Genomic DNA, 25,168 nt, shown 5'->3' with positions numbered 1-25,168 from the left:
CTCCTCCGCGGGGCAGGCAGCCCCAAGGGGTTGAGGCCGTGCCACCCCTTCCCCAGCTTCCCCCTCCAGCAGCCCCCGCACCGCCCTGCCGGGCCTGTTCAGCCCTCGGCGCCACCGGGTCCTGCCCTGCCTCAAGCAACCCGCCCCTACCATGGGGCAGCCCGGCCCTGGGGGACTGGGGGAGCCGCAGCAAAGCCCCGCCCGGAGCTGGTGCAGGAGATGAGTGGGGCTCTCAGCCCAGGCTCCGGCATCAGCCTGCAGCGGGGAGCGGAGGCTCCGGCATCAGCCTGCAGCGGGGAGCGGAGCCACCCCCCGCCGGCTCAGCTCAGCCCGGCCCCGTTCTTAAAGGGACACGGACCCGGGGTCGGCCTGGCCTGGGGCACGAGGGGGTGTCACCTCACCCCCCGCCTGGGGGGCCCAGCGAGGGGGGTGCTTGGCACCATAGCTCCCCCCGCAACCCCCATAGTCAGCTTCTCTGCAGGCAAAGCTTGGACTATAGAAAGCATATGGGAGGAGAGCCTGCGATCCAGGGCTTCAGGAGCTGCAGCTGAGGTAGTGAGGAACAGCCCGGAGCCGCCAGGGCCAGAGCCTCTTGGCCAGCCGCCGGAGGGAGCCGCTCAGCCTGGGCGGGCTGGACTGGGCCGCGCCTCCTCGCACTCCCCCACCGCCGCCACCCCAGCTTACCTGCTGCCTGCCTGCCTGCCTGCCTGTTTCAGGCTTCCCGCAAACATTTGATTTGCGGGGAGCAGGGGGCGGAGCGTTCAGGGGAGGGGGCGGAGTTGGGGCGGGGACTTTGGGGAAGGGGCGTAGTTGGGGCAGGGCCGGGGCCCCTTAGAGTGTCCTCTTTTTCCAGGACTTCAATATGGTAACCCTATAAATAATATATGCTGGAATGTCATTTCCAAGAGCCCATTTCCAAAAACAAACTTATCGCAACCAGAGTTCCCATAATTAGGTAAGGGACAAGACGAGAGGATCCCATGAAGTCCACTAACAACTTTGCTTTGCCAGTCTATTTAAAGTGAAAGACACTCCAGTGCAATGGTGATGGGGTCTAGTACAAAATCCTGAGAGAGAGAAATCTGAATTCATTTGGGTAGTAGTATAAGTGCTGCTCTTTGACCATTTAATATAGTGTCAAAAATGAAACTCCCTGAATCAGATGCATGTAATTCTAGACATACATTTGTGTGTGATTATTTTATGCATGTGGAATTGGCAGATATGTGAGCAGATACCCATTGGGTGTGCACACAAATCAGTATTTTCATACGATTGTGTATGACTAAGTTTGCCTAATGAAGGGGGATAACACAAATAGCACAGAAGAAACGCAAATTACAGTTGTGTTTTTGCAGAAGGAAACAAGAAATGTGTAGGTATGAATGTTGGTGTGGTTATAATTAATGCTTAAAAAGCGATGGCTGTTATGATTTGAGAGGAGACAAAGAAGAAACATACATAAATACGTGTGTGTGTATGTATATATATATGTGTGTGTGTGTGTGTGTGTGTGTGTATAAAAATATTGTAAATATGTTAAATTTTTCTTCCTTTTTATTTATTTATTTGTTTTATTAGTGAACTTTTGCAAGATTTGGAAAACTGTGAAAATGACCCTGTGGCTATTGCAGAATGTTTTGTTTCAAAGGTAAGTGATAAAATCTTACTTCAAGAATCTTCAGAAGAACATCTTGCCACTGTATGCAAGATTAAGATGAAACTATTAACTTCTGAATACCTAAACTTGATTTCTGGTAGTGATTTCAACAAGATAATCCTTTCAGAACAAAACAGAGGAGAAGAATCACTTTTCTGTCCATTGGGTTTCCTTTTTTAAAATGCTGTGGGTGATTGTATAATTGGCCAGCGACTGGGTAATGGTCAGATGGGTAAGCAGCCTTGGAAGCTTTTGGAGTGTGAAGTCTTAGCAAGCAAAATCCCAGGAAGTCCTAACTTCATCCAGACAATTGCAGACAATTACAAGCAAAAACAGAACTAAAGGACAAATGCAAAGTACTCCACTTATGAAGGAACGCTCAGTTGCACACACACAAAATGGGAAATGACTGCCTAGGAAGGAGTACTACAGAAAGGGATCTGGGGGTCATAGTGGATCACAAGTTAATGAGAGTCAGAAGTGTAACACTGTTGCCAAAAAATGCAAACATCATTCTGGGATGTATTAGCAGGAGTATTGTAAGCAAGACACAAGAAGTAATTCTTCGGCTCTACTTCATGCTGATTAGGCCTCAACTGGAATATTGTGTCAAGTTTGGGCACCACATTTCAGGAAAGATGTGGACAAATTGAAGAAAGTCCATAGAAGAGCAACAAAAATGATTAAAGGCCTAGAAAACATGACCTATGAGGGAAGATTGAAAAAATTGGGTTTGTTTAGTTTGGAGAAAAAAGAATGAGTTTTCAAGTACATAATAAGTTGTTACAAGGAGGAGGGAGGAAAAAAATTTTTCGTTAACCTCTGAGGATAGGATAAGAGGCAACGGGTTTAAATTGCAGCAAGGGCGGTTTAGGTTGGACATTAGGAAAAACTTCCTAACTGTCAGGATAGCTAAGCACTGGAATAAATTGCCTAGGAAGGTTGTGGAATCTCCGTCATTTGAGATTTGTGAGAGTAGGTTGGACAGACACCTGTCAGGGATGGTCCAGATAATGCTTGGTCCTATCTTGAGTGCAGAGGACTGGACTAGAAGACCTATTGAGGTCCCTTCCAGTCCTATAATTCTATGATTCTAAACCAAATTACCCCACATTCTGTTTTTGTTGGGGTAGAATTCAGTATGGTAATCTCTGGTTATGTCTTAGCAGATTCCAGTAGTCAGTTCTGGGTCTCTAGTATCTTACAAGCCTAGGATCATGGAGATAAAATTGCCGCATTAAAGAATTGCATATGCTCAATAGGGTCATATGGGACTCTGGTGATCTATTGATCCAAATGTGCTACAAAGCAAGAACCTTGATCTGAAATAAACATGGAAAGGGACATTTATCACATTAAACATCATGGGTTGGATCCTTAGGTGGTATAAATTGGCAAAGTTTCATTGTCTTCGATGGAGCTATGCTGATTTACACCAGCTCTGGATCTGGCTCCATACATTTTTTAAAAAATTACTTCCCACTGTTTTCATATTTTGTTTACTTTTTGCATTTCATTAAGCTTTGAAACTGAAAGTAGACTATTCAGTTTAGCTGAGTTTTGGTTATAGTAAGTCAATTTCACTTTCAGGCTCTCAAACACTATGTAATGCTACAGCATTTGAGGGCATAGGATGCAGGAGATTTGTTGTAAAAATCCTGTGCTTATTGGACTGATATTATATTCATGAAACTATGTATGGTGTTAGGGCTGATGTGTGTCTGCGTTTAATAAGCTTCATTTTGCAAAATATAATTTTGGTCCAAATTTGACCATACTCAGTTCCTTTGAACTTGAATTCATCATATGACCCTGTGCTAAATAAAATTTGCCACATAACAATTTTGCTTTCATTGCATAATCATATATACAAAGGAAAATAGGCTCACAGTCACATTGTACTTGATCATTTGAATTTCACCTAGAAAACATTCAGCCTTTAAAAATAAGTGCAAATCCATGATTTGATACAACTGCTCTGAGAATTGTGAACTTGTTAGCACATTTTCAGCAAAGACTAGTGATTGTGGATTTGAATCTTTATCTTAGTAAACAAAATACAGACTGCCCATGGTAAATACAGACTAAAACAGCAGCTTAGGTTTGTTGGCCTCAACACACCTTGGGTAGTAAACCAGCTGATAATGTAAAAGTCACTAATTGACAAAAGAACCATGCAAAGCTATGATACTACATAAATATTTAATAATAACTTACAATATTATTTAAATAAAAACCTGTTCATACCACCTTGTATTTTATTGCTAGAGGCTGTCAATGGTTTGGCAAGGGACAAAAGATAATTTTCTATATATTTTTAATTACCTCACAGTTTGCCAATGGGTCATTTGTTCATAGGTCATAAATAGAATTTAAAAAATCCTGAAGGATGGAAACTAACAATATTTTAATACACTGTGGGCAGATCCTCAGCTGGTATGAACTGGTGTAGTTCCATTGAAGCTAGTGGCGTAATGCCAGATTACACCAACTGTGGTTTCTGCTTGTATATCTAGAAGAAGTATGTTAGCTTCAGTACATTAGTTTTCTGAAACATTTTGGCTTTTTCTAGTAACGGTAATCAGAGGCTGATAAAAGGCTTCCATTGCAAGCTTAACTATGGCTTAATTATTCACATAAAAGTGTGTTTATATATTTTCTTGCCAGCTCCCACTCTCTCATTTTCATTGTAAGAATGCCAATGTTAATTAGAAGACTGACTTCAGTATTCCACACATTTACATTTAAGTGAGGAGTTGTAAGGGAGTGTTTAATTCTGGCACTCTGCACTTCTCACTCAGCACCCAGAAATTTAGAATGTACGCTTCTGAAACACAACCAGCAACTTAATGAGGATAGGGAGACTTGCTTTTAACTTCCAAGATCATTAACAAAAGAGGAGAAGTAGGCAGTTGACTTCAGCATATCAGCACCACAAATGCTTGCACTCTGACACATCTTTTACCTTTTTCCTTTATTTTCCTTTTAAGTGCCTTTTATGTATATATAAAACCACAGTGCAGCAAAAGTTGAGAGAGGATTGGAGAGGTTGTTTTTGCCTGATGTTAGGTGTAGGAGACATCCTGTTCCAAATAAGATTTGACAGTATTCACTTTGCATGTTACTCTTGGATTGAGCTAAGCATAAGCAAGGTATAGTTGAGGTGTACAGGTTGTCCTGTTGCATCTGAAATCCTTGCTGAATTGACTGAGGTTTTTCTTACAGGTGGCACTGAGGTAGCCAAGGCTTGTTGCTTAAGGAGGCTTCATAGTCCATGTAAGGAGCTCTTTTGGGTTGGTGAGGGAACACACACACTTCATGGCAACTTCATGGGCCCATACAAGGTGATTTCAGACTCCAAGCAGAGATGACCACACTTGAAATCTAGTTTGGTGATTGCAGAGGTCAATATAACAACTTTGGCTTGGTCAGACCTTCTCTTGCTGTTGCATAGGCCAGGGTTCATCTTAGCTTCCACACAAAGATACAATTGGGTTTCAGAACTCTCTAAGGAATATAGTCCAGTTAGTTAGCCAGTCTGTAGGTTCCCCAGTAGTGGGATTCCTCGAGTTTAAAATATTTACTGAAACATATTATTTCACCACTTTGCTGGCTTCCTAGCTATTTCTGTGTGCAAGTCAAAGTGTTAACTTTAGTCTCTCTGGTTTGGGCTCTGGGTTGTGGGAGGTGGTTATGTCTTCACTGCAAAGTTAGCCTGGGCTGTAGCCCAAGTGCCTCCCCAGCCTCCCTTCCATCCACACAGAAGAACATCTAACCCGACCTTGAGGGTGCTTTAAGCCCAAGCTAACAGTCATGGCTCAGGGTACATGATTTAACTTGGGTTTCACTTCAGCCCACGCTGGCAACCTACCTGTTTTGCAGCGAGAACACAGGCTAATCAAACCTGGGTGCAGTTAGTCCTCTAGTCCTATCCCACAGTTCTATATGGGCTGTATTTTCTTGTCTAGCTGCTCCCTTCATTTGTACTATGTTTTAACCCCATGTTTGTCTGCTCCATTTTTGCTGCACTTTCACAACATTTGCAAATAGATACTGTCCAAGAAATCCCCCTGCCATGCTGCCACTTGGCCAAAACCTGGCATCGCCTTCTGGTAAAGCTGTGGAGTGACACCAGTAAGATCTGAAGAGGAGCTCTATGGAAGTTGAAAAGCTTGTGTCTCTCACAACAGAAGTTAGTCTAATAAAAGATATCACCATACTCACCTTGTCTATCAGTAAGATCCATCATTTGGGGAAATGTATCCCAAATGACATTTTTTGTTTAGTGGGCAGAAAAGAAACAGAGAGGCAGGAAAGTCACTCAGTTTGCCCTATGAATCACTTTGTGGTTTGCAGACTGAATTCCTTAGTGAGATTCTCATTAAAAGTTCTTGCTGCCAAATTCTGTTTGCTTTCACCTTCAGAACAGTCTGTATTAGTAATGAGTAACTTCCCTTGGAAGTTATTTACATAAAGTATTGTTCTCGTGTCACTGGCATGGACAGCAGCTCCCTGCTAGGTTAGAGAGACTGAGCACCTGGCAAATGACTAGAGCAGCCCAGTTTAATACACTGCTAAGAACCATGGGATATCGCACTAGAAATCCATCCCAGTTATATGGGTCTGGTATGAGTAGCACTTTGCAGTGGGAATGCTCCACCTGAGCTAGGCTAACCCGGACTAACTCTGTAATGAAGACATACCCTGGTAGGACAACCCTCTCCCTAGAATCTGTTATAAAGCAGATGATATCAACTGAGGCATTTGAGCTAACAGGTCTATACTGTAAATGTAGAGAGACAGGTAACCAAGCAGTCTCAGTGGAGGAACATTCAACTCTGCGACTTTCATCCCTAGCTGGTCCAGGGAGTTTGATTATTTTGGCTTTAGAAGTGCAGTGCAAAGCCGTCTGATCTCTCTGGGACTTCTTGTGGGGGGGAGGAGGGGGCAGGAGGGAGGATGAGTACCAGGTCATGATATAGGGGAATTTTATTTGATTATTTGTAGGTCATGTTCTCTTTCTTTAGCTCTGAAACGAGGTAGATTTTATTTTTCACTACATTTTGTACATGTGCCATGAGTCTTGTTGAACGGCACATTCATGTCTTAAACTAGATAAGTAAAATCTAGGAAAGTTTACATAGTATGGTTGCTTTGCTTTTAACACTACAAGATGTTAATGTTTCTAAGAATTCAGGATTGTTGCATACCATAAATTGCAGATTTATGCCCATAGGCTGATCTTCATCCATATGCTTAGCTCTTGCTAACATCAAAAGGAATTCTGCAACTAATTTAGGAAAGTATATGATGTTGACTAATAGATTTATAGCTTTGAATGAGTCTAAATTATACCATACTGGAGATAAAATGTTCATGGTTGACTATCTACAGGCCTATCTGCTTACCTAACTTATTAAAATCTAATGCAGTTACGATACTGCCCTAGTTGTGATAAAATGCATTTGTGAATCCAAAGATACCTTGAGTATAAAGTATACATCTGGCCCAATTCAGAGGGCAACAGTGTCCATGCCACTATTTTAAAAAAGACTTTAAAATGTTGTATGTGTAAGTATTTTCTGTGCTATCTCACTAGATAAGCAGATCATTTTTATTTTGTCATTTAATTTATTTAAAATTTATTTTTATTTTAAATGTATAGGTTTTTCCTTCCTTATAGCTAGACTAAAATTTATTATTATTTAAAAAACAGACAACCCTATCTGCCCAAAGCAGAATTTTACCCTGAAAAGGGAGATGTGCCAGAGACTCCATGAAGAAGACTTCTTTGTTGCTACTGATTTTACAAGGAAGATCCTCTGATATTACAGTGATGGGCAGCAGTGTAAAACTCTAAGCTAGATAGAGATATTGTTTTTTATTTAACAACAAATGTTGTCCTTTAAAAGTTTACAACATATCCTTTTTCATGAAGTTTGAAAAGCAGGACAGTCAAATGAAGTCAGACATAGTTTAAGGTCAGAAGAGTCTGACCTCCTGTATATCACAGGCCACCCAGCACCTGCACAATAAACCCAACAACTGAAATGAGATCAAACTAAATAAGACCCCCAAGAGACTAAGCTAGTATGTGCCACAGGCAGAGAATAGGAGAGGTTGAGATGCACTGTTGCTCCAGGCTACTACAAGGGAAGGGAAATGGTTAAATCCGATTTACCCAGATAATCCTGGCAAGTGAGCCGGACCCACACACTTGAGAGGAAGGCAAAAAAACTCCAAGGTCACTGCCAATCTGACCTGGGGGAAAATTCCTTCTCAACCCCACACAGGGCGATCAGTTAGACAGTGAGCATATGAGCAAGCACCAGCCAACTAAGCTGAGAGAGAGAATTCCCCCTCAGAGCCCTGGCCCACCCCGCCCAGTGTCCCATTTCCAATCATGGCCATATCTGATGCTTCAAAGGAAGGAGATTTAAAAAAAATCCTCCCAGAATACACTGGGTGGGGAGAGAGGATGGAATCCCTTCCTGAGCCCTGCTGGTGGCTGGCTGAAACCCTGCAGCATGAGCTTTAGGGAGTTTATAAACCAGAAGTGAGCCTGAGAGCTGTTGAGATCTGCCCCCCACCATCACAGGCAACACCGTCACTCAATCGCATTCATAAAGTTGTCCAGCTCTCTCTTAAAAGTAATTAAGTTGTTTGCCCCTGCAACTCCTAATGGGAGGCTGTTCTAGAACCTCACCCCTCTGGTGGTAAGAAACCTTCTAATTTCCAGCATGAATTTGTTCATGGCCAGTTTGTATCCATTTCTTCTTGTGCCAACAGTATCCTTTAGCTTAAATAGCTCTTCAAACTCCCTGTTATTTACCCTCCTAATGTATTTATAGAAAGCAATCATACCCCTCTCAGCTTTTTTTTTTATTTTTATTTTTTTTTGCTAAACTAAACAAGCCAAGCTCTTCCAGCCTCCTTCCATAAGACAGGCCCTCCATTCCCCTGATCATCCTAGTAGCCCTTCTCTGCACCTGTTCCAGTTTAAATTAATCTTTCTTGAACATGGGTAACCAGAACGGTACACAGTTTTCCACATGAGGTCCTACCAATTATTTTTAGAATCGCATTAACACTTCCTCTGTCTCTATTGGAAATGCCTCATCTAATACATCCTAGGATTGCATTTGCCTTTTTCACAGAGGCATAACACTGGTTTTGATTATCCTTCCATTTAATTTAAACTGAATCAACTCATGATCACTCGATCCAAGGTTATTTCTTACAACCAACTCTTCCATAAAGTTCTCACTACTTACTAGTCTAAAATTGCATCCACCTCTTGTTGATTCAGTGATGATTTTGTTGCCTGCCTAAAAAGGCCTCGAGATGGCAAACAGGTCCGTCGTCCGGTGTGCTTGGCACCAATAAAGACACCGAGTGGAGAAAGCAAGCCAAGTTTATTTCAGAGCTCTGAAATGGCACTAGGAGACCAGCATGTCTCAAATTCAGTGCAACACATACAAACAACTTTTTACCTTTTATACTCCAAACTGTTTCTATGCAAGCCTTTGTCTGTTACTCCCTCTTACCCCTCCCACCCCTCCCTTCTGTAGCAGTTACAATTAGAAAAATTCCCATTCATCTGCTTATCTTTTGGCCTTGCAAGGCCTGTTTACAGCAGCCTGAGCAAAACAGCAGCTGTATGCTAGAGAAAAGCTGACCCTTACATTTCTGCTTCAGCATGCTTCAGAGCATGTAAGCAGTTAGCACAGAGGTAGGTGAGAGTGCACAAGATGGAGTCTTGTGGCTCAGGTAGGCCCAGAGCAGAAGAGCTTCATCGGCTCTTTGGCCTTCTACTCCCCTGAGTTACCTGGTAGCTATGCCTAGTGACACCAACAATTTGATAAAGAAAACGGTTATCTATCACAGAACAACTGGGCCCTACCAACATTAGTGGTATTTATTCTCTAATCTATATCTGGGAAGTTAGTCTCTCATATTACACAAATCCCCAAAGTATTTATCTCTCTAATAATATTAGAGAGATCACTACCCATATCAGTCTGACACAGGGGGTCTATAGCAGACCCCTAACACTATCCCAAAGGACCTCTTTTACAATCCTTCCCCAAAGTGTTTTTGACCCAAACAGATTCTGTTTTGTCCATTTTATCACTTCATATTTCTTTACAATGTATTGCTTCACTGATGTATAAAACTACCCCACCATCGTTACCTTTATTTCCATGTCTAGTAAACAGCACATACTCTTCAATATCTGTGTTCTAGGCATGAGTGTGCTATTCTACCATGTTTCTGTAATCTCTATGATAGCTGGTTTGACCTCCTGCACCAGTAGTTCCAGTTCCTCCATTTTATTGCCCAGACTCCTTGCATTCGTACACAAGTATTTCAGTTGTTTCTCTCAGATTTCACCCAGGTTTTTTAGCTTGTGGTGTTCCATTATCCCTTACTATATTTTCATTTAGCTGATTTTCCTGCTCCTGTTTATTGAAGGGAGGCATGAAGCTTCCACAAATCTCTCTCAACCTTCTCCCCTCATGTCCTAGTTTTAAAGCCCTTCTTCTCCGTTGAACAGAAGAAAAGCATTATGAATTACTGGTCCCAGAAAATGTTATGTGCTGTACCTAAGTCATGTGGTGATGTTTATAAATTGTATGTTATGATTAAGTGGCCAGGGGAATATACTGTACTTTACTCGTAATATTGTAGGATTTCTTGTTATATTTTGCCTTTTCCGACTTGCATTTGATATTTTTTGTACGATAGTTGTCTTACTTAGATACTGAATTTCATCATATTTATTGTCTTTATAGCACTCCTGACTTAATGAGAGTGATAGCTAGATTGATAATGGTTGCTTAAGAAAATTATACAGTGTAATGTCTGCTACAGGCTGAGGTTGGGTTAATTCCTAGTTTTTAGCTGAGATGGTTTTTACCCTTAGTTGTTAGTTCCAGGCATGTACGTTAATAGGTTATGACACAAGCTCATTGTCTCTGGGTGTGGATACAGGGTGTATGTAAACCACCATGAAAACTAGCAGTAACAGCAAAATTAGTCCAAGCATGAAAGACTAAAATAAATTATTGAACTTTATCTATGTCAAGACCAAACCAAAATGATCAGTAACGGAGATGTGGAAGTATTTAGAAGGAAATACCAGACCATAGCACATTAGTGAACAAATGAGTCCTGTGAGAACTATATTCCCCTTGAGAAATTTGGACTGGAATTAGAAGGATTTTTTTAAAAAGACATTAAAATCAACTGATAAAAGCTGAAATAATTACTGAGCTGTCCCCAAAATTGACTCCACATATAGGGCCAAATTGCACCACCCTTGTATCATGTTGAGTAGTACCTAAATTTGCAAATAGCTCCAATGCATTCATTGGGGCTACTTGTGAAGTAACATACTACTCAGTGGGAGTAAAGTTGGCCCAAGCTAGCTTATAGTGAAGAGACTGGAAAAGGTGAGCGGGGAAGAGAGAAGTAACTGAAAGAAGTGTAGCTGGGAAGACAGGCAACTTATGAAGATATCTGTAGTGGAATCTGGGTGTCTTGTTATTACAGGACTTACCCCTGGACTAGTAAACAAGGATGGAGAAAGTGATTGCTTCAAAAATATTTTATAGTTACCCAACACTTTTTTTTTTCATCCTCAGGATACCAAAACACTGCAAAAATTGCACACCAATAACATGGGATAGACTAGGGTGACAGTCAGACATCACATCAAAATGCAAAAAAGAATGTTGTTTTTAAGGTCCCATGCAAAATAAAGTGATGATGAGTAGGGGGGAAGTTGTGGAGCAAGCAGGAATGCAAGGGAAACCAGGTTCTGGTGCCTAGAACCCAATTGATACAAAAAGCTATTATGAAATTGCATTTTTCAATGAGTGCCAGGTAACCCCACTAAAGTTAATTACAAAACAGCTTCAGAGGTAACTTCCTGTTTTCATACATGCTTAGTCTCTGCTCAAATGTGAAATTACTTATGACAGTCTGAAAACTGCATACTCAACATGCCCAGTAGAAATGTCCTTAACTCTACAGGTGCATACATGCATGCATGTTGTTCCTTTCTGTCTTTTCTTTATTTTAAAAATATAAAGCAAAATAGTTTTAAGGTAGTGTCAAAGATGTTACGGTCAAGATGAAAGATTCATTAGTTAGGAAATTCAAAAGTTAATTGCTTAGGAACATAAGAATGACCATTCTGGGTCAGACCAATGGTCCATCTAGTCCAGCATCCTATCTTCTCACAGTGGCTGGTGCCAGATGCTGTAGAAGGAGTGAACAGAACAGGTGACTGAGGAAGAGCGCTGTGTAAGCTTGAAGGCTTGTCTCTCTCACCAACAGATATTGGTCCAATAAAAGATACTACTTCACGCATTTTGCCTCTCTATTATCCTGGTACCAACATAGCTACAACAACACTGTATAGATTATTTATATAGAACTGTTATGTTTGTGGGGCTGTTGACATGTAAATATGCCAAACCAATAAGGTTCCCTATTCCCAAAGAGTTTGAATCTGATCCTGCAAGGTGCTGGATGCCTTGAGTGGGAGTTGAGGACAGTCCACATGCCTATAGAGGGAATTCAGCAGTTCACAGGATAGGACCCTTAACATGCCAGTTAGTAAATAAAGAATAGTAACCAGAGAAAAGAGTGTGGTTTGTTTCTTTTCACTGAAAGGCTTGTACAATAGTTGAATTTAGAATTTTTTGAAGACCGGGAAAGGAAGATTGGCAGATGTTTCATAGGCAGTTGTCCCAAGGATGTGGAGTGATGTGAAAGTAGGCATCCAATTAGGATTTGGGCAAAAGGAGTAGCCAAGGAACAACCTTAAACACTTTGTAGGGAGGGGATAATATTAGTGTAATAAGTGGCAACAATACAGTTGAATTTACATTGTCAAATGAAAAATGTGCATTGATCCTACTGTTTGTAGGTAGTTTTGATAAAATCTGATTATTTAATAATCTTTCCTCCCTACACATAGAGTGAAGATTTTCACATATATACACAGTACTGCACCAATTATCCAAGGTAGGAATATTTTGTTCCCCTTTTTGCTGTTTCTTCCTGCGTTGTCCCTTTTTAGAAGGTAAAGAATACACTTAAAATACAAGCAAAAATATTTATTCATATACACAAAGGTGGTTATTTACTTGCTTGTTTTTTTCTTTCAATTCATGATGATGCAAAAAGTGAAAAGTACTTATGTAAGGGATTATTATTATTTTATAAATTCCCATTAGCCTCTACTACTAATAAAATCAGGACCTTATTCTGCAATATAAATTCCCCAAAGAATTCTGCATATGAAAGGAAAGTAGGATTGGGCTCAAAACTAATACAGGAATTTCATGATTGGCAGGAATTTGATATTCCCAGTAGGGGGAAGGAAGGAAAAACAATTCCTTGCTGTAGGTACACAGATACAGAAACAGCATATCTTTAAGGAGATTTATTATATGTTTTCAGATCAGTGGCTGTGCTAACAGAATGCATGAGGAACAAGACACTGGCCAAGTTCTTCAGAGAACGGCAAGAAGCTTTACAACACTCTCTCCCCTTGGGATCATATCTCTTAAAACCTGTCCAACGAATCTTAAAGTACCACCTGCTTTTGCATGTAAGTGCCCACACAAAAACATATCTATCTAGCACTGCTGTGCCTCCACCTCCCTGCAGTATTACTACACTGGGAGGTTAGGACAGTTCTAGATTTTATAAAGATGTGTATTCTTTTGTCGATCCGTTTTTTACATGTGGAAGCATTTTCTGTCTCTAATCTCTTGACAATATATAAATACATTTTGAGTGGGGAGCATATGGTAATTGTTTTAGACACACTGAATAGGTTAATGCATCCAAATAATTAGATTTTTTCCGGTCTGTAATTTCAATCTTGCTTGGGAGTATCTTGCTGTCAGGAGTAAGCAATTTCATGCAAACATTTCTTTCAGATGAAAAACAGTTTTTTCTCCATGTCCAAATGCTGGGGGCGGTAAGAAGGGAAGATAAATATTTACAAACACATTTATTTGTATGATTTTTGTGAGGAGTAATGATTGGGGAAGCAGGAACCATTTCTGTATCCACTGGACTGAATTCAGAACATTCTCAGGAATTCCTGCTTTGTTAACATTTTCCACATATGTTTTCTGTTACAAGATCACATTGTAATTAAAAGTAAAGACAGAAAGATTTTGAAGTGTCTGGTGAATCCCTTTTGTCCCACCCCAGCCTAATGCTGAATGTGATCAAATTTTTTAGGCAGGGTACATACACCCATTTGTTTCCAGAAATCAAATGAGCATTGGCCTAAAAAGGGGCAGTGTGGGGGTTGGTAATAAGGGGACCACCTTTTCAAAATGCAAAAATGGGACATGTGCAGGAGTCCCGCCCCCAGTGGTGAGCTGGAGCTGGTTCGCACCGGTTTGCAGGAACAGGTTGTTAAATTTAGAAGCCCTTTTAGAACCGGTTGTCCTGTGCGGGACAACTGGTTCTAAAAGGGCTTTTAAATTTAACAACTAGTAAAGCTCCAGCTCCCAGTCCCGGCCCCAGCTCACCTCTGCTTTCTCGGCTCCTCCCCTGAACGCTCTGCCCCCCCTTCTCCTCCTCCTCCCCTGCTTCCCGCGAATCAGATGTTTGCGCGGGAAGCCTGGGAGGGTTCAGAAACAAGCGGCGGCTTCGCAAGGTAAGCTGGGGCGGGGGGGCGCGAGGAGGGCTCCAGGGAGGCATGGCGCGGCCCAGCCCAGTCCTGCTCCGGCCCAGCGCCCCGGCTCCGGCCAAGAGACTTTGGCCCGGCTCCGGCCGAGTGCCCCGACTCTGGCCGAGCGGCTTCAGCCCGGGCCCGGCCCGGCGCCCCCAGCCCGGCCTCCAGCGCAGTAAGGGGGCAGGGAGCAGGGAGGGGGTGTTGGAAGAGGGCAGGGGAGTTCGGGGGTGTGGATAGGGGTTGGGGCGGTCAGAGGGCAGGGAACAAGGGGATTGAATGGGGGCAAGGGTCCCGGGGAGGCAGTCAGGAAGGAGCAGGGGTTGGATGGGGCGGCAGAGGGCAGTCAGGGGACAGGGAACGGAGGTGGATGGGGCAGGGGTCCTGGGGGGGGGGGTCAAGGGACGGGGGGGGGTGAAGGGGGGGGGAGTCGGGGGGGGGGGCACGACCCCCTCCAGGGGTGAGGAGGAGGGAACCGGTTGTTAATTTTTTGGCAGCTCATCACTGCCTGCCCCTCCTTGTGACGTCGCCTCCGGCTTTTCCTCTTCACTCTGAGGCATAGGCACCGACTCCGTGGGTGCTCCGGGGCTGGAGCACCCATAGGGAAAAATTAGTGCTCTGCACCCACCAGCAGCCAAGCTCTTCTCCTTCCCTCCTCCGCCTACCTCCCAGCACTTCCTGACACCGCCAAACAGCTGGGCTGGGGGTGGGGGGAGAACGGGAATGTGGTGCGCTCAGGGGAGGAGGTGGGGCCGGGGTGGGGATTTGGGGAAGAAGTCGGAATAGGGGCAGGGAGGGGGCGTAGTTGGGGCGGGGACTTTGGGGAAGGGGTTGGAATGGGGGCGGGGCATGGGCGGGGCCTCATGGAAGGGGTGGAGTCGGGGTGGGGCCAGGGGCAGAGGGAGTTTGAGCACCCACTGGTGGTAGCAAAAGTCAGTGCTTATGCCTGCCTGAGGCCCCTGCCTCTGTCGCTGCTTCTGTCTCTGCCTAGGCCAGGAGATGGAGACAGAGCCAGCAGGGCCGGCTCCAGGCACCAGCGCAGCAAGCAGGTGCTTGGGGCGGCCAACGGAAAGGGGCAGCATGTCTGGCTTTTCGGCGGCAATTCAGCGGCAAGTCCCTCAATTGCTGAATTGCTGCCGAAGAATGAAGTGGTGGCGGTAGAGCTGCTGCCGAAGTGCCACCGATCGCGGCTTTTTTATTTATTTAATTTATTTATTTATTTGGGCCACTTGGGGCAGCAAAAACACTGGAGCCGGCCCTGAGAGCCAGGCTGTGGTAAGAGCCGCTTAGGGGAGCCCCAGACCATCCACCTGCCCTGGGTGGAGGTATGGGGTGCCCAAGAGCAGCCCCCGTCCCATGTCCTTCTCCCTCCCTGGAGCAGGGGGAGGGTCTGGGGCTTCCTGGGCAGATCTTACTACTGCCTGGTTCTGACTTCTGGCCTGGCCAGGGGTGGGGCCTTGGGAGAAAGAGGAGGAGTAGGGGGCAGGGCCCGTGGTGAGGGGGGAAGCTAAGCCCACCGCAGCTCCCTTGCTCCCTTCTCTTCCCCCCTCCCCTCCCCCAACCGGGAAGAGGCTGGCACCTAGGGTTACCACCTGGCCCAGTATTTGACCACCCTGGCTGGGTTTTTTTTTATGAATTTGCCAGTTGCCAGAAAAATAATTTAATCTGCCAGGTTTTTTTTACGTGGGTCTAAAGATTTGTGTTATTAGCACATTACTCTGGGATATCTAATGTTAAATGTTTCTATATCCACCTAAAAAGATGCTGCACAGTTCCCACTTCCATAGTTTAAGTAATAACAGATCAGAACTGCTGAAAATAACAGCAGCTGTCTGCTCGCCCCCATGCAAGCACATCACAATGTTATCAATCTTATCTATATGTGTTAGCTCTCTAGAGACTAGAGGTGGCTGTTGGGCGGGGGCAGCTGCAGAGTTGCCTTATGGTTGGGGATTGGGGTTGCCAGTTGCCGGTGAGCTTGCCTGGTGGCTGGGTGGAGAGCATTTTTTTTTTGCATTTCAAAGGTGGTAATGCTACTGGTGCTCTCTCTTCTCTTCCCCACCCCCCCCACCATCTTGGGCAGTGCTACAGGGAATCCAGGACAAATACTGTTCCGGAGTCATTCAGCCCAGGACCGGGACTTGAAATGTACATTTTGGGACTGTCCTGCCCAATTAGGGGTGGATGGTCACCCGTGTGTGTATACACATGTATATATTAATACATACTGTGTTGGTGGCTCAAGTCTCATTCTGCTAGTGTGTGCATTTGCATCAGTAGTGGCACTACAGGCTGTAAGGGTTTGCCTTGCCAATTGTGCCTAGCCCAAATTGGTGACAATAACACCCTAATATCAGAGGAAGCAATACTGGTTTCAGGGATTTTGATGCCAAGACCATAAACCTTGCATCTAATTTGAAAAGTTAAGCTGAAAATAACTGGCTCCTTATTGGTTTCTTCATTAGGAAATAGAAAACCACCTTGACAAGGACACTGAGGGTTATGATGTAGTGCTGGATGCCATAGATACAATGCAGAGAGTGGCATGGCATATTAATGACATGAAGAGGAAACATGAACATGCTATCAGGCTGCAGGTGAGTTCACAAAGATATTTCATGGGCTATTGGCAACTTTTTCTCTTGTGTCAGTGACTTGCTTTTGCTGTTAATACATATGCTATCAGCATTTTCTATTGCTCTGTTTTAATTTGTGCCTGTATTTGCTATATCCTAGAGTCTAGTTGAATACTGTGAGTGTGTCTGTTTGAACTCAGAAATTTTGGTCATAGGTGCCACAGAAGAACCTCCGAATGAACTATCTTACAAGCAGCATCCTGTTAAATATTTGTTTTCAGAATTACAGATAACTTTTTTCTGTCTTCCTGACACTTCCATTGTATACCACTACTATTTAACCACAGGGCATATTTTTTTGAGAACTCCTGTGGGTCCCTATTTCAGACTTTTGTCCTGTTTAATTTTGTTTTGTTTGAGACATTTCTCATCTTACTGCTTATTTTGTCTCTTCCTCTTAGCTATTGAAGTGTGGCTGTATCTGCCTATGAGTTGCTGTGTAAAATATACAGAGAAGTGGTCAGAGACAGCAATATGCCTTATAAAAAAAAAATCCAGCTGCTCTGCAATGAAGCATTTTTTGAAAAGGGAGCAACTCTAGGTAGTCACTGTAGTCCAGGGGTAGGCAACCAAGGCACGCGTGCCGAAGGCGGCACGTGAGCTGATTTTCAGTGGCACTCACACTGCGGGTCCTGGCCACCGGGCCGGGGGGCTCTGCATTTTAATTTAATTTTAAATAAAGCTTCTTAAACATTTTAAAAACCTTATTTACTTTACATAAAACAATAGTTTAGTTATATATTATAGACTTATAGAAAGAGACCTTCTAAAAACATTAAAATGTATTACTGGCATGCAAAACCTTAAATCAGAGTGAATAAATGAAGACTCGGCACACCACTTCTGAAAGGTTGCCGATCCCTGCTGTAGTCTATAGTAGATTTTCTTGTGCAGACTTTGTATGAAGAATCATCATTCCCTTTCAAAGTTGCACTGACTCCAGACCTCCTCACAAAGGGTTGCATACACTTTCTATTGTGTTAGGGAAACCAGCAGGGATATGGGGATAAGAGTATGGGGAAGCAGCCATCTCCCCTTCAAGTGATCTAGAAGTTACTCTTTGTTTCTTGTATTACTGAGCAGAGATGGTGCTCACAAAATCCCATATTTGTCTGTTAATTGGGGAATATAAATTTAAAATGTCCTCCCTGAGCCCATGTAACCTTACCTAAGTCACTGACATAAATATGGATATTGATATCTGGAATACTTGGCAGTAAAGTTGGTTAGATGCTTTGGAAAACTTAGTTTCGTAATTTACAGTCTGAGCTGGCAAATATGTGGGGTGGGGAAAATTTTTCGGCTCAGTTTGTCATTTTAACAGTAATTTCTGTGTTCTACAGGGGTAGTGATGTCTCTTCTATGTACTATCATATAATGAAGTGTCTGTAATTCTGCAGCTACTATGGCTGCATTTCTGCATGAATTCTCTTCCAAAGTGGAGAAATTGATCTCTAGGGTACACTTTAACTGATGTACAAGTTATAGAGAGAAGTGATACAATTGGAACTTTTCCATTCATTGTGTTTTTTAATCACAGTCTTGTGTATATTCCAGAAATGTTGCTTTAATGTATTGTCAGATGTACAGCAATCACTGTGCTATTTGAAAGAAGCGCATAGCTGTGTGCGATCTCAGAAATGTAATTCTGTAGGGTCATATCTGTAATAAGGACGTTTTTCCCCAACATTGCTATCACCACCAGAGTTAAAGCAGTGCTAGCTTTGGTTGGAAATTTTTTGAAAATGTCCTTAAATGGTCTAACCATGGGTTACTAGCACCGGACATGTAAGATGTGATGCTTATAGAAGTTATGCCAATGGAGTTGGAGAACAAGCAACTAGAAGAAACAAGGAAAGGAGAGCGCGATAGTGTAGAGCTTCATTTTCTTAAGGCTATCACGGTGCTAACCTTTGTTTATTTTTATGTATTATTTATTTTGATTTAAATAATAACTGTGCTGTCACCCGAACATACCATTAGCAATACAAATATATCTCAGCCACATTAAATGATCAATTCAATAGAAACTCAGCCAGCCGTTTCCCCTTCCATCATCTAGGAAGCATGCCCTCAGCTTTCTCCCCAAGCCCAGTCAAACAGATGTCTTTTGCAGCCTTCCCAGAAGGTCACCAAATTTGGACTATTTCAGACTGGGTGGGGGAGCAGCGCAAGTTGGAGTCCATATTTGTAAATTATTTTTTTTATTCTCCAGGTTGCCTACATCTAACCCCTGCTAGGCCAATCACAAGAATCACGTGGAGAAAGAATGTTGAGAAAAATTGGACCAAAATAGGGCAACTAAAAAAGGGTGTTTTTTTTTTAGTGCTGGTGAGAAGTGCTAGATTAACAGTCCTAGCAACTGAAGTTTTATAGTTCTTCACAGGACAGGTAATGGTGCTGCGAGGTAGCAACATTGCCAACATTCAGTCTCCGTGCTTTTCAGTCCTTGTCATCTCGGCTGTGAATGGCAACAAGACTGTTCATTCAGCTAATTGTGATGGTAGTTTTTGTAATGTGGACACCTGTCATCCACCATAAAGACCCCAAACTCTTTTCACATAGGCACTTAAACAGCCCTCACATGGGAATTTTACGTTGTTGAACGTTGGTTGTCAATGGAGCTGAGTTAATAACAGATTTTTCAGTTTGCTGGTAATTCTGAAAAACTGGGGCAAAAATTGTTTTGGATTGACCTGAAAATGAATTTTCAGTGAACAGAAAAATAAAATAAATAAAAATAAATTTTTGGATTGAACAAAATACATTGTTTTGTTAAAATTGAACCATTTCATTTCAATTTTGACAATTTAAAAATGTTTTGATTGATTTTTTTATTATTATTAAAATTAAAGAATTCATTTTGAAAATAAAAATTTCAAAATTTTCAGGGGTTTTTTTTTTTTTTTTTTAGGTTTTCTACCAAAATAATTCGGCAAAATCAAAATGAATTTGCTTATTGTTTTGGTGTCAGCACATTTTCATTTTTCACAGAAAGTTTTGTCAAAATTTCACCCAGCTCTAGTTGAAAGAGAACATGTCCTAATGTCCTCAGTAGATCGTATTTTGAATTTAAAACTCATTTAATAAAATACTGTTCAGAATGTGCATTGTTTTCTCTGTTTCAGGAGATACAAAGTTTACTCACTAACTGGAAAGGGCCAGATCTCACTAGCTATGGGGAGCTGGTTTTAGAAGGAACATTCCGCATTCAACGAGCCAAAAATGAGCGCACTTTGTTCCTCTTTGACAAATTGCTGCTTATTACAAAGAAGAGAGAAGAAATGTTTACATACAAAGCTCATATACTGGTATGTCATGGAGCACATTGTAATGCGCTGATTGAACCAATTTCCAGCTTTCTTTATACTCCCCTCCATGATTCACTATCTCTTCTCTCTGTACAGTGTGGCAATCTCATGCTTGTTGAGGTAATACCAAAGGAACCACTTAGCTTTAGTGTCTTCCACTACAAAAACCCCAAGATGCAGCACACCGTGCAGGTATGACAGAAACCTCCCTATTCTGAACATAACCTTACATGTTGTTATACATGGTGCCAAATAAAACATTCACCCAATTTTCTGTATTTAAAGCCCATCTCCCCTAATATTTGTGGTAATGGGGGGCCAGATTCTGCCCTTAAGTACTCCGTGTATACCCCTGTATCTATATTCCCAATCCCTGAGTGGGTACAGTAATGAGTTATTTGACTCTCTCATGATTTTACAACAGGCTAAATCACAGCAAGATAAACGCCTTTGGATTCTTCACTTGAAGAGATTAATTCTAGAAAATCACCCTGCTAAAATTCCTGCTAAGGTAAATAAACTAACTCTCTAATGTAAATATTTGTATTATTTAAGGCACTTATATTAGCAGACAGTCACATAACAATTTGGAAGCAGCTTTTTATATCGAAAGTCCTCTGTGAATGAAATGAAATTCAGGTAATATGTTGATTTTTTACATCTTCAAACGATTCATAAAGCTGAAAGGGAAAAGCTCCAGCAAAAACATCTACTGGAGTTGGCACACAATCCTAGAATCTCATCAGTTTGTCATACTCTTTGTCTACCCTGGGATTTGTCCTTTTGCACCTATAGTTATACCAGGGTAGCTGCACCAGAGCAAACCTGTAGTGTAGATACATTGCACCAGTGTAAAAAGTGACTTGCATCAGTATAATTTAGCTTGTTTTAAAATTGGGGTAAGCTGGACTGACGCAAGTCACTTTTTATGCCAGTGTAGTACTTCTGCTCTGGGGGTTTGCACTGGTGCAGTTACCTTGGTATAGCTAAAGCAATGTATTTCTGGAATTGCCTACACCCAACTGATGACAAGGCCTTAGAAAAAAGCTATGGTCTTATCTGGTTATTCTTGTATGTAGAACTCCCACTGGCGTCAATGGCAGTTTTGCATAAAAACTGATGGAAGGATATGGCCCCATATTTGTAATATAATGAACATTATAATAGAAAACTGGACACACACTATAAGATACATTTATACCAAGCTACTTATTAATCTTAACCTCTCTTTAGTCCTTAATAGATTTTTAAAAACATTTTCTACCCAAGTCTCCTGCCCAAATACAATCACAAAGAGTAATCTTAGTTATCCCTTTGCAACCCTGAGAAATAATTTACACTTATGCTAACAAAAAAAGCCAAATAAAATAAACATCTAGTGTTGTCTACTCACGTGTTGATTCCCCCACCCCTCCCCCCGGCATCTTTTCACATATTAGTGGTAGTCAATTCATGACACCTAGTGGAAGCTAACTGAACTGCATCCTTAGACATTCAAACACTAAGCTTTTTATTTTATTTTTTTGGCTTATCATCATATGCCCAATGATAGCTCATATTTTTTTCTTTAGAAATATAAACACAAGAAAAGTCTTGGGATATTGACTTTGCTATTTAAACAGTATAAAATATTAATTTTTGGTGGCACTTTTTGTCTCGAGGGCAGATGACGTCCAATAATACATTTAAAAAATAAATCGGGTTAGAAATTTCTTAGAGGGAGCAGGGATGATACTTGTTTTTCATGGCACACAATAAATTTTCTCCTCTTAACAAACGAGTAGTTTTCCAATTTAACTTTTTTGGATTTTTTTTTTTTTTTGTGGTTATGATAACTCTCAAGATTCCAGAAAGTATTCACATTCAAATGGACATATATTTAGAATCCCCAAATTATGTTTAAGATTTTGAACACAGCAGATGTGGTAGATAGTAGGAGGAGCTGTTAGAGAACTAGTTACAGCTCCCTGATCCTGATGCCAGTTTTGTGCTGGTCCCAGCAGAGGTTGGAGCAGCTTCTGGGCTGCTCCAAATTCCACCAGCTGACAACAGTCCCATAAGGGTCTGTCTGCCAAGCCAAATCTAGCCAAAGTGCTACATGTTCTCAACATACCCACTAGAGGGGCTGGTATAGTCAGGTATGCCAGCTTCACACCTGCCGGTATTTCCTCATACTAGAAAGATACCCAGCTAATACAATGTAGCCATTCACTGCTCCCTTGGCACTGCTGGAATGGTGGGTGGCAAGGGGAATTGTGGTAGAATCTGTACAGTGAACAGCAGCAGTTGTTACTTGCTACCTGGAAAATTTATTTTACTAAACTTGGAAGAGTAAAATGCCAGTCCAGTATAATGCATAGTGTGTGGAACCATCTATACCAGTGGTTCTCAAACTTTTGCATTGGTGACCCCTTTCACACAGCAAGCCTCTAAGTGTGACACCCCCCCCCCTTATAAATTAAAAACACCTTTTTTTATATTTAACACTATTATAAATTCTGGAGGCAAAGTGGGGTTTGGGAGTGAAAGCTGACAGCTCACAACCCTCCCGCCTCCCACGTAATACTTGGGACTCCCTGAGGGATCACGACCCCCAGTTTGATGAGAACCCCTGATCTACACTGTATATAAGTTGACCAAAGAAAAATTGCTTATAATGTTTATTGGGTAGAAATACATTTTAATTTTTGAGCTCCTGTATGTGTCGTGACAAATATTTAGTATATTTGTATTATGTGACCTGGTTTTGCACAATTTATATCTTTCAGGCCAAGCAGGCAATTCTAGAAATGGATGCCATACGTAAGTTTTTCTCTTTCACTATATAATTTTTTCAACCATTCATCTTTAGCTACATATTCTCTAGATTTCATCTAAAATACAAGAAACCTGTGCGTATGTTCTTTAAAATAAGGCTTGATCCTGTGCAGATCAGTGGGAATTGAGGCCACTCAGCAACAAACAGGATGTGGCTGATAGTAAATGGGAAGGTTAGATCAGACCACTGATAGACCGCTCCATCTGGCTCTTTCTTATTCTGAACAGAGACAGGGTGTGGTTGGTCAGCTGCCTCTGCAATATTATCTCCTCCTGGCCAGGACCCATTGAAAAGCTGAGAATAAGTTAAATGCAGTTTGAGGCTGTGATGGGTTGGATCACAGAAACCCCCTTGGGAGCTGCCACCCGATGTGCAAAGACTACCCCTGCTTCTGTTTTCCCTGCCAGCTCAGGACTCCAGCACCCTGTCTTGCTGAGCCAGACACTCCCGTCTGCTCCAACACAGACCCAGGGTCTGAATTACTTGTCCCAAAGCTGCAAGTTTACCTGAAAACAGCTCACAAAAGTGTGCTTGTCTATAGCACTCAGATGCCCAACTCCCAATGGGGTCTAAGCCCAAATAAATCCATTTTACCCTGCGTAAAGCTTATGCAGGGCAAACTCATAAATTGTTCGCCCTCTATAACACTGATAGAGAGATATGCACAGTTGTTTGCTCCCCCAGGTATTAATACATACTCTGAGTAAATTACTAAATAAAAAGTGATTTTATTAAATACAGATAATAGGATTTAAGTGGTTCCAAGCAGTAACAGACAGAACAAAGTAAGTCACCAAGCAAAATAAAATAAAATGCGCAAAATTATGTCTAATCAAACTGAATACAGATAATCTCACCCTCCGAGATGCTTCAGTAAGTTTTTCTCAGACTGGACACCTTCCAGGCCTGGGCACAATTCTTTCCCCTGGTACAGCTCTTGTTGCAGCTCAGGTGATAGCTAGGGGATTCTTCATGATGGCTCCTATCCCCCCTTTGTTCTGTTCCACCCCTTTATATATCTTTTGCATAAGGCAGGAACCCTTTGTCCCTCTGGGTTTCCACCCCCCCTCACTGGAAAAGCACCAGGTTAAAGATGGATTCCAGTTCAGGTGACATGATCACATGTCACTGCAAGACTTCATTGCCCACTTGCCAGCACACACATATACAGGAAGACTTACAGGTAAACACAGCCATCTGCAGACAATGGTCCTGGTTAATGGGAGTCATCAAGATTCCAAACCATCATTAATGGCCCACACTTTACATAATTACAATAGGCCCTCAGAGTTATATTTTATATTTCTAGTTTTAGATACAAGAGTGGTACATTTATACAAATCGGATGATCAAACTCAGTAGATTATAAGCTTTGTAATAATACCTTACAAGAGACCTTTTGCATGAAGCATATCCCAGTTACGTTATATTCACTTATTATCATGTTTTTATAAAACCATATAGACTGCACAATGTCACAGAGGCTTTAACACTTCTCTGTCTCTTCTGCATGCTGGCAAACCTACGAAAGCAGGCATCATAGGGGAGCTGCCAACTAGGGATTCTCTGGTAATATAGAAGTCTGGAGTCCAGACAGAGCCACCAGGGAGGCAAAAGGCTTCCTCATGGATGGGCTCGCCCTCTTGCAATCTAGGAGGATATGAGAGTAGAATTGCAGGATATTCCATAGGAGGCAATAGCACTCAAAGAACCACCCCAAGAAAACCCCATAATGGGACCCTGGGATAGTTTCCATTTCCTCCAGAGTTCTCTCCCATGAATATTTTTGAGGGGTGTGTGTGCATGCGTGTGTCCGTCCCACGCCAGAGTTAGCAATATCTAAGGCTAACATTATCTAACATTCTAAGATGAGCCCAACCCCCACCTTACCCTGTCTTTTTTCTCTCTCTCACTTTCTGCTTTTACTAATGATATGTTCAGATCAGCTCTCCCTGTTCCCTATGTTATTAGAAATCTCTGGTAAGTTAGCAAAATTCACTCCAATTATAGATTTAAACACAATATAGCTAAATG

At 42.1% G+C, this 25,168-nt stretch overlaps 1 protein-coding gene across 1 annotated transcript in view; it reads left to right on the top strand.

The window, feature by feature from the left end:
* Positions 1-25,168, top strand: part of PLEKHG1 (pleckstrin homology and RhoGEF domain containing G1) — a 79,358-nt gene that overhangs the window by 40,343 nt on the left and 13,847 nt on the right. The window contains exons 3-10 of the mRNA XM_024200343.3: positions 1,582-1,651; positions 12,651-12,697; positions 13,136-13,286; positions 16,835-16,966; positions 20,134-20,316; positions 20,413-20,508; positions 20,741-20,827; positions 23,085-23,118. Coding sequence (XP_024056111.2) covers positions 1,582-1,651; positions 12,651-12,697; positions 13,136-13,286; positions 16,835-16,966; positions 20,134-20,316; positions 20,413-20,508; positions 20,741-20,827; positions 23,085-23,118 — 800 coding nt within the window. The remainder of the gene's footprint in view (positions 1-1,581; positions 1,652-12,650; positions 12,698-13,135; positions 13,287-16,834; positions 16,967-20,133; positions 20,317-20,412; positions 20,509-20,740; positions 20,828-23,084; positions 23,119-25,168) is intronic.

The sequence above is a fragment of the Terrapene carolina genome, unplaced genomic scaffold, assembly GCF_002925995.2.
Source record: "Terrapene carolina triunguis isolate 2854851 unplaced genomic scaffold, T_m_triunguis-2.0 Scaffold85, whole genome shotgun sequence".
In the NCBI taxonomy this organism is placed as follows: Eukaryota; Metazoa; Chordata; order Testudines; family Emydidae; genus Terrapene; species Terrapene triunguis.
Note: the sequence above shows the minus strand (reverse complement) of the source record. Positions and strands in the feature narration are given on the sequence as shown.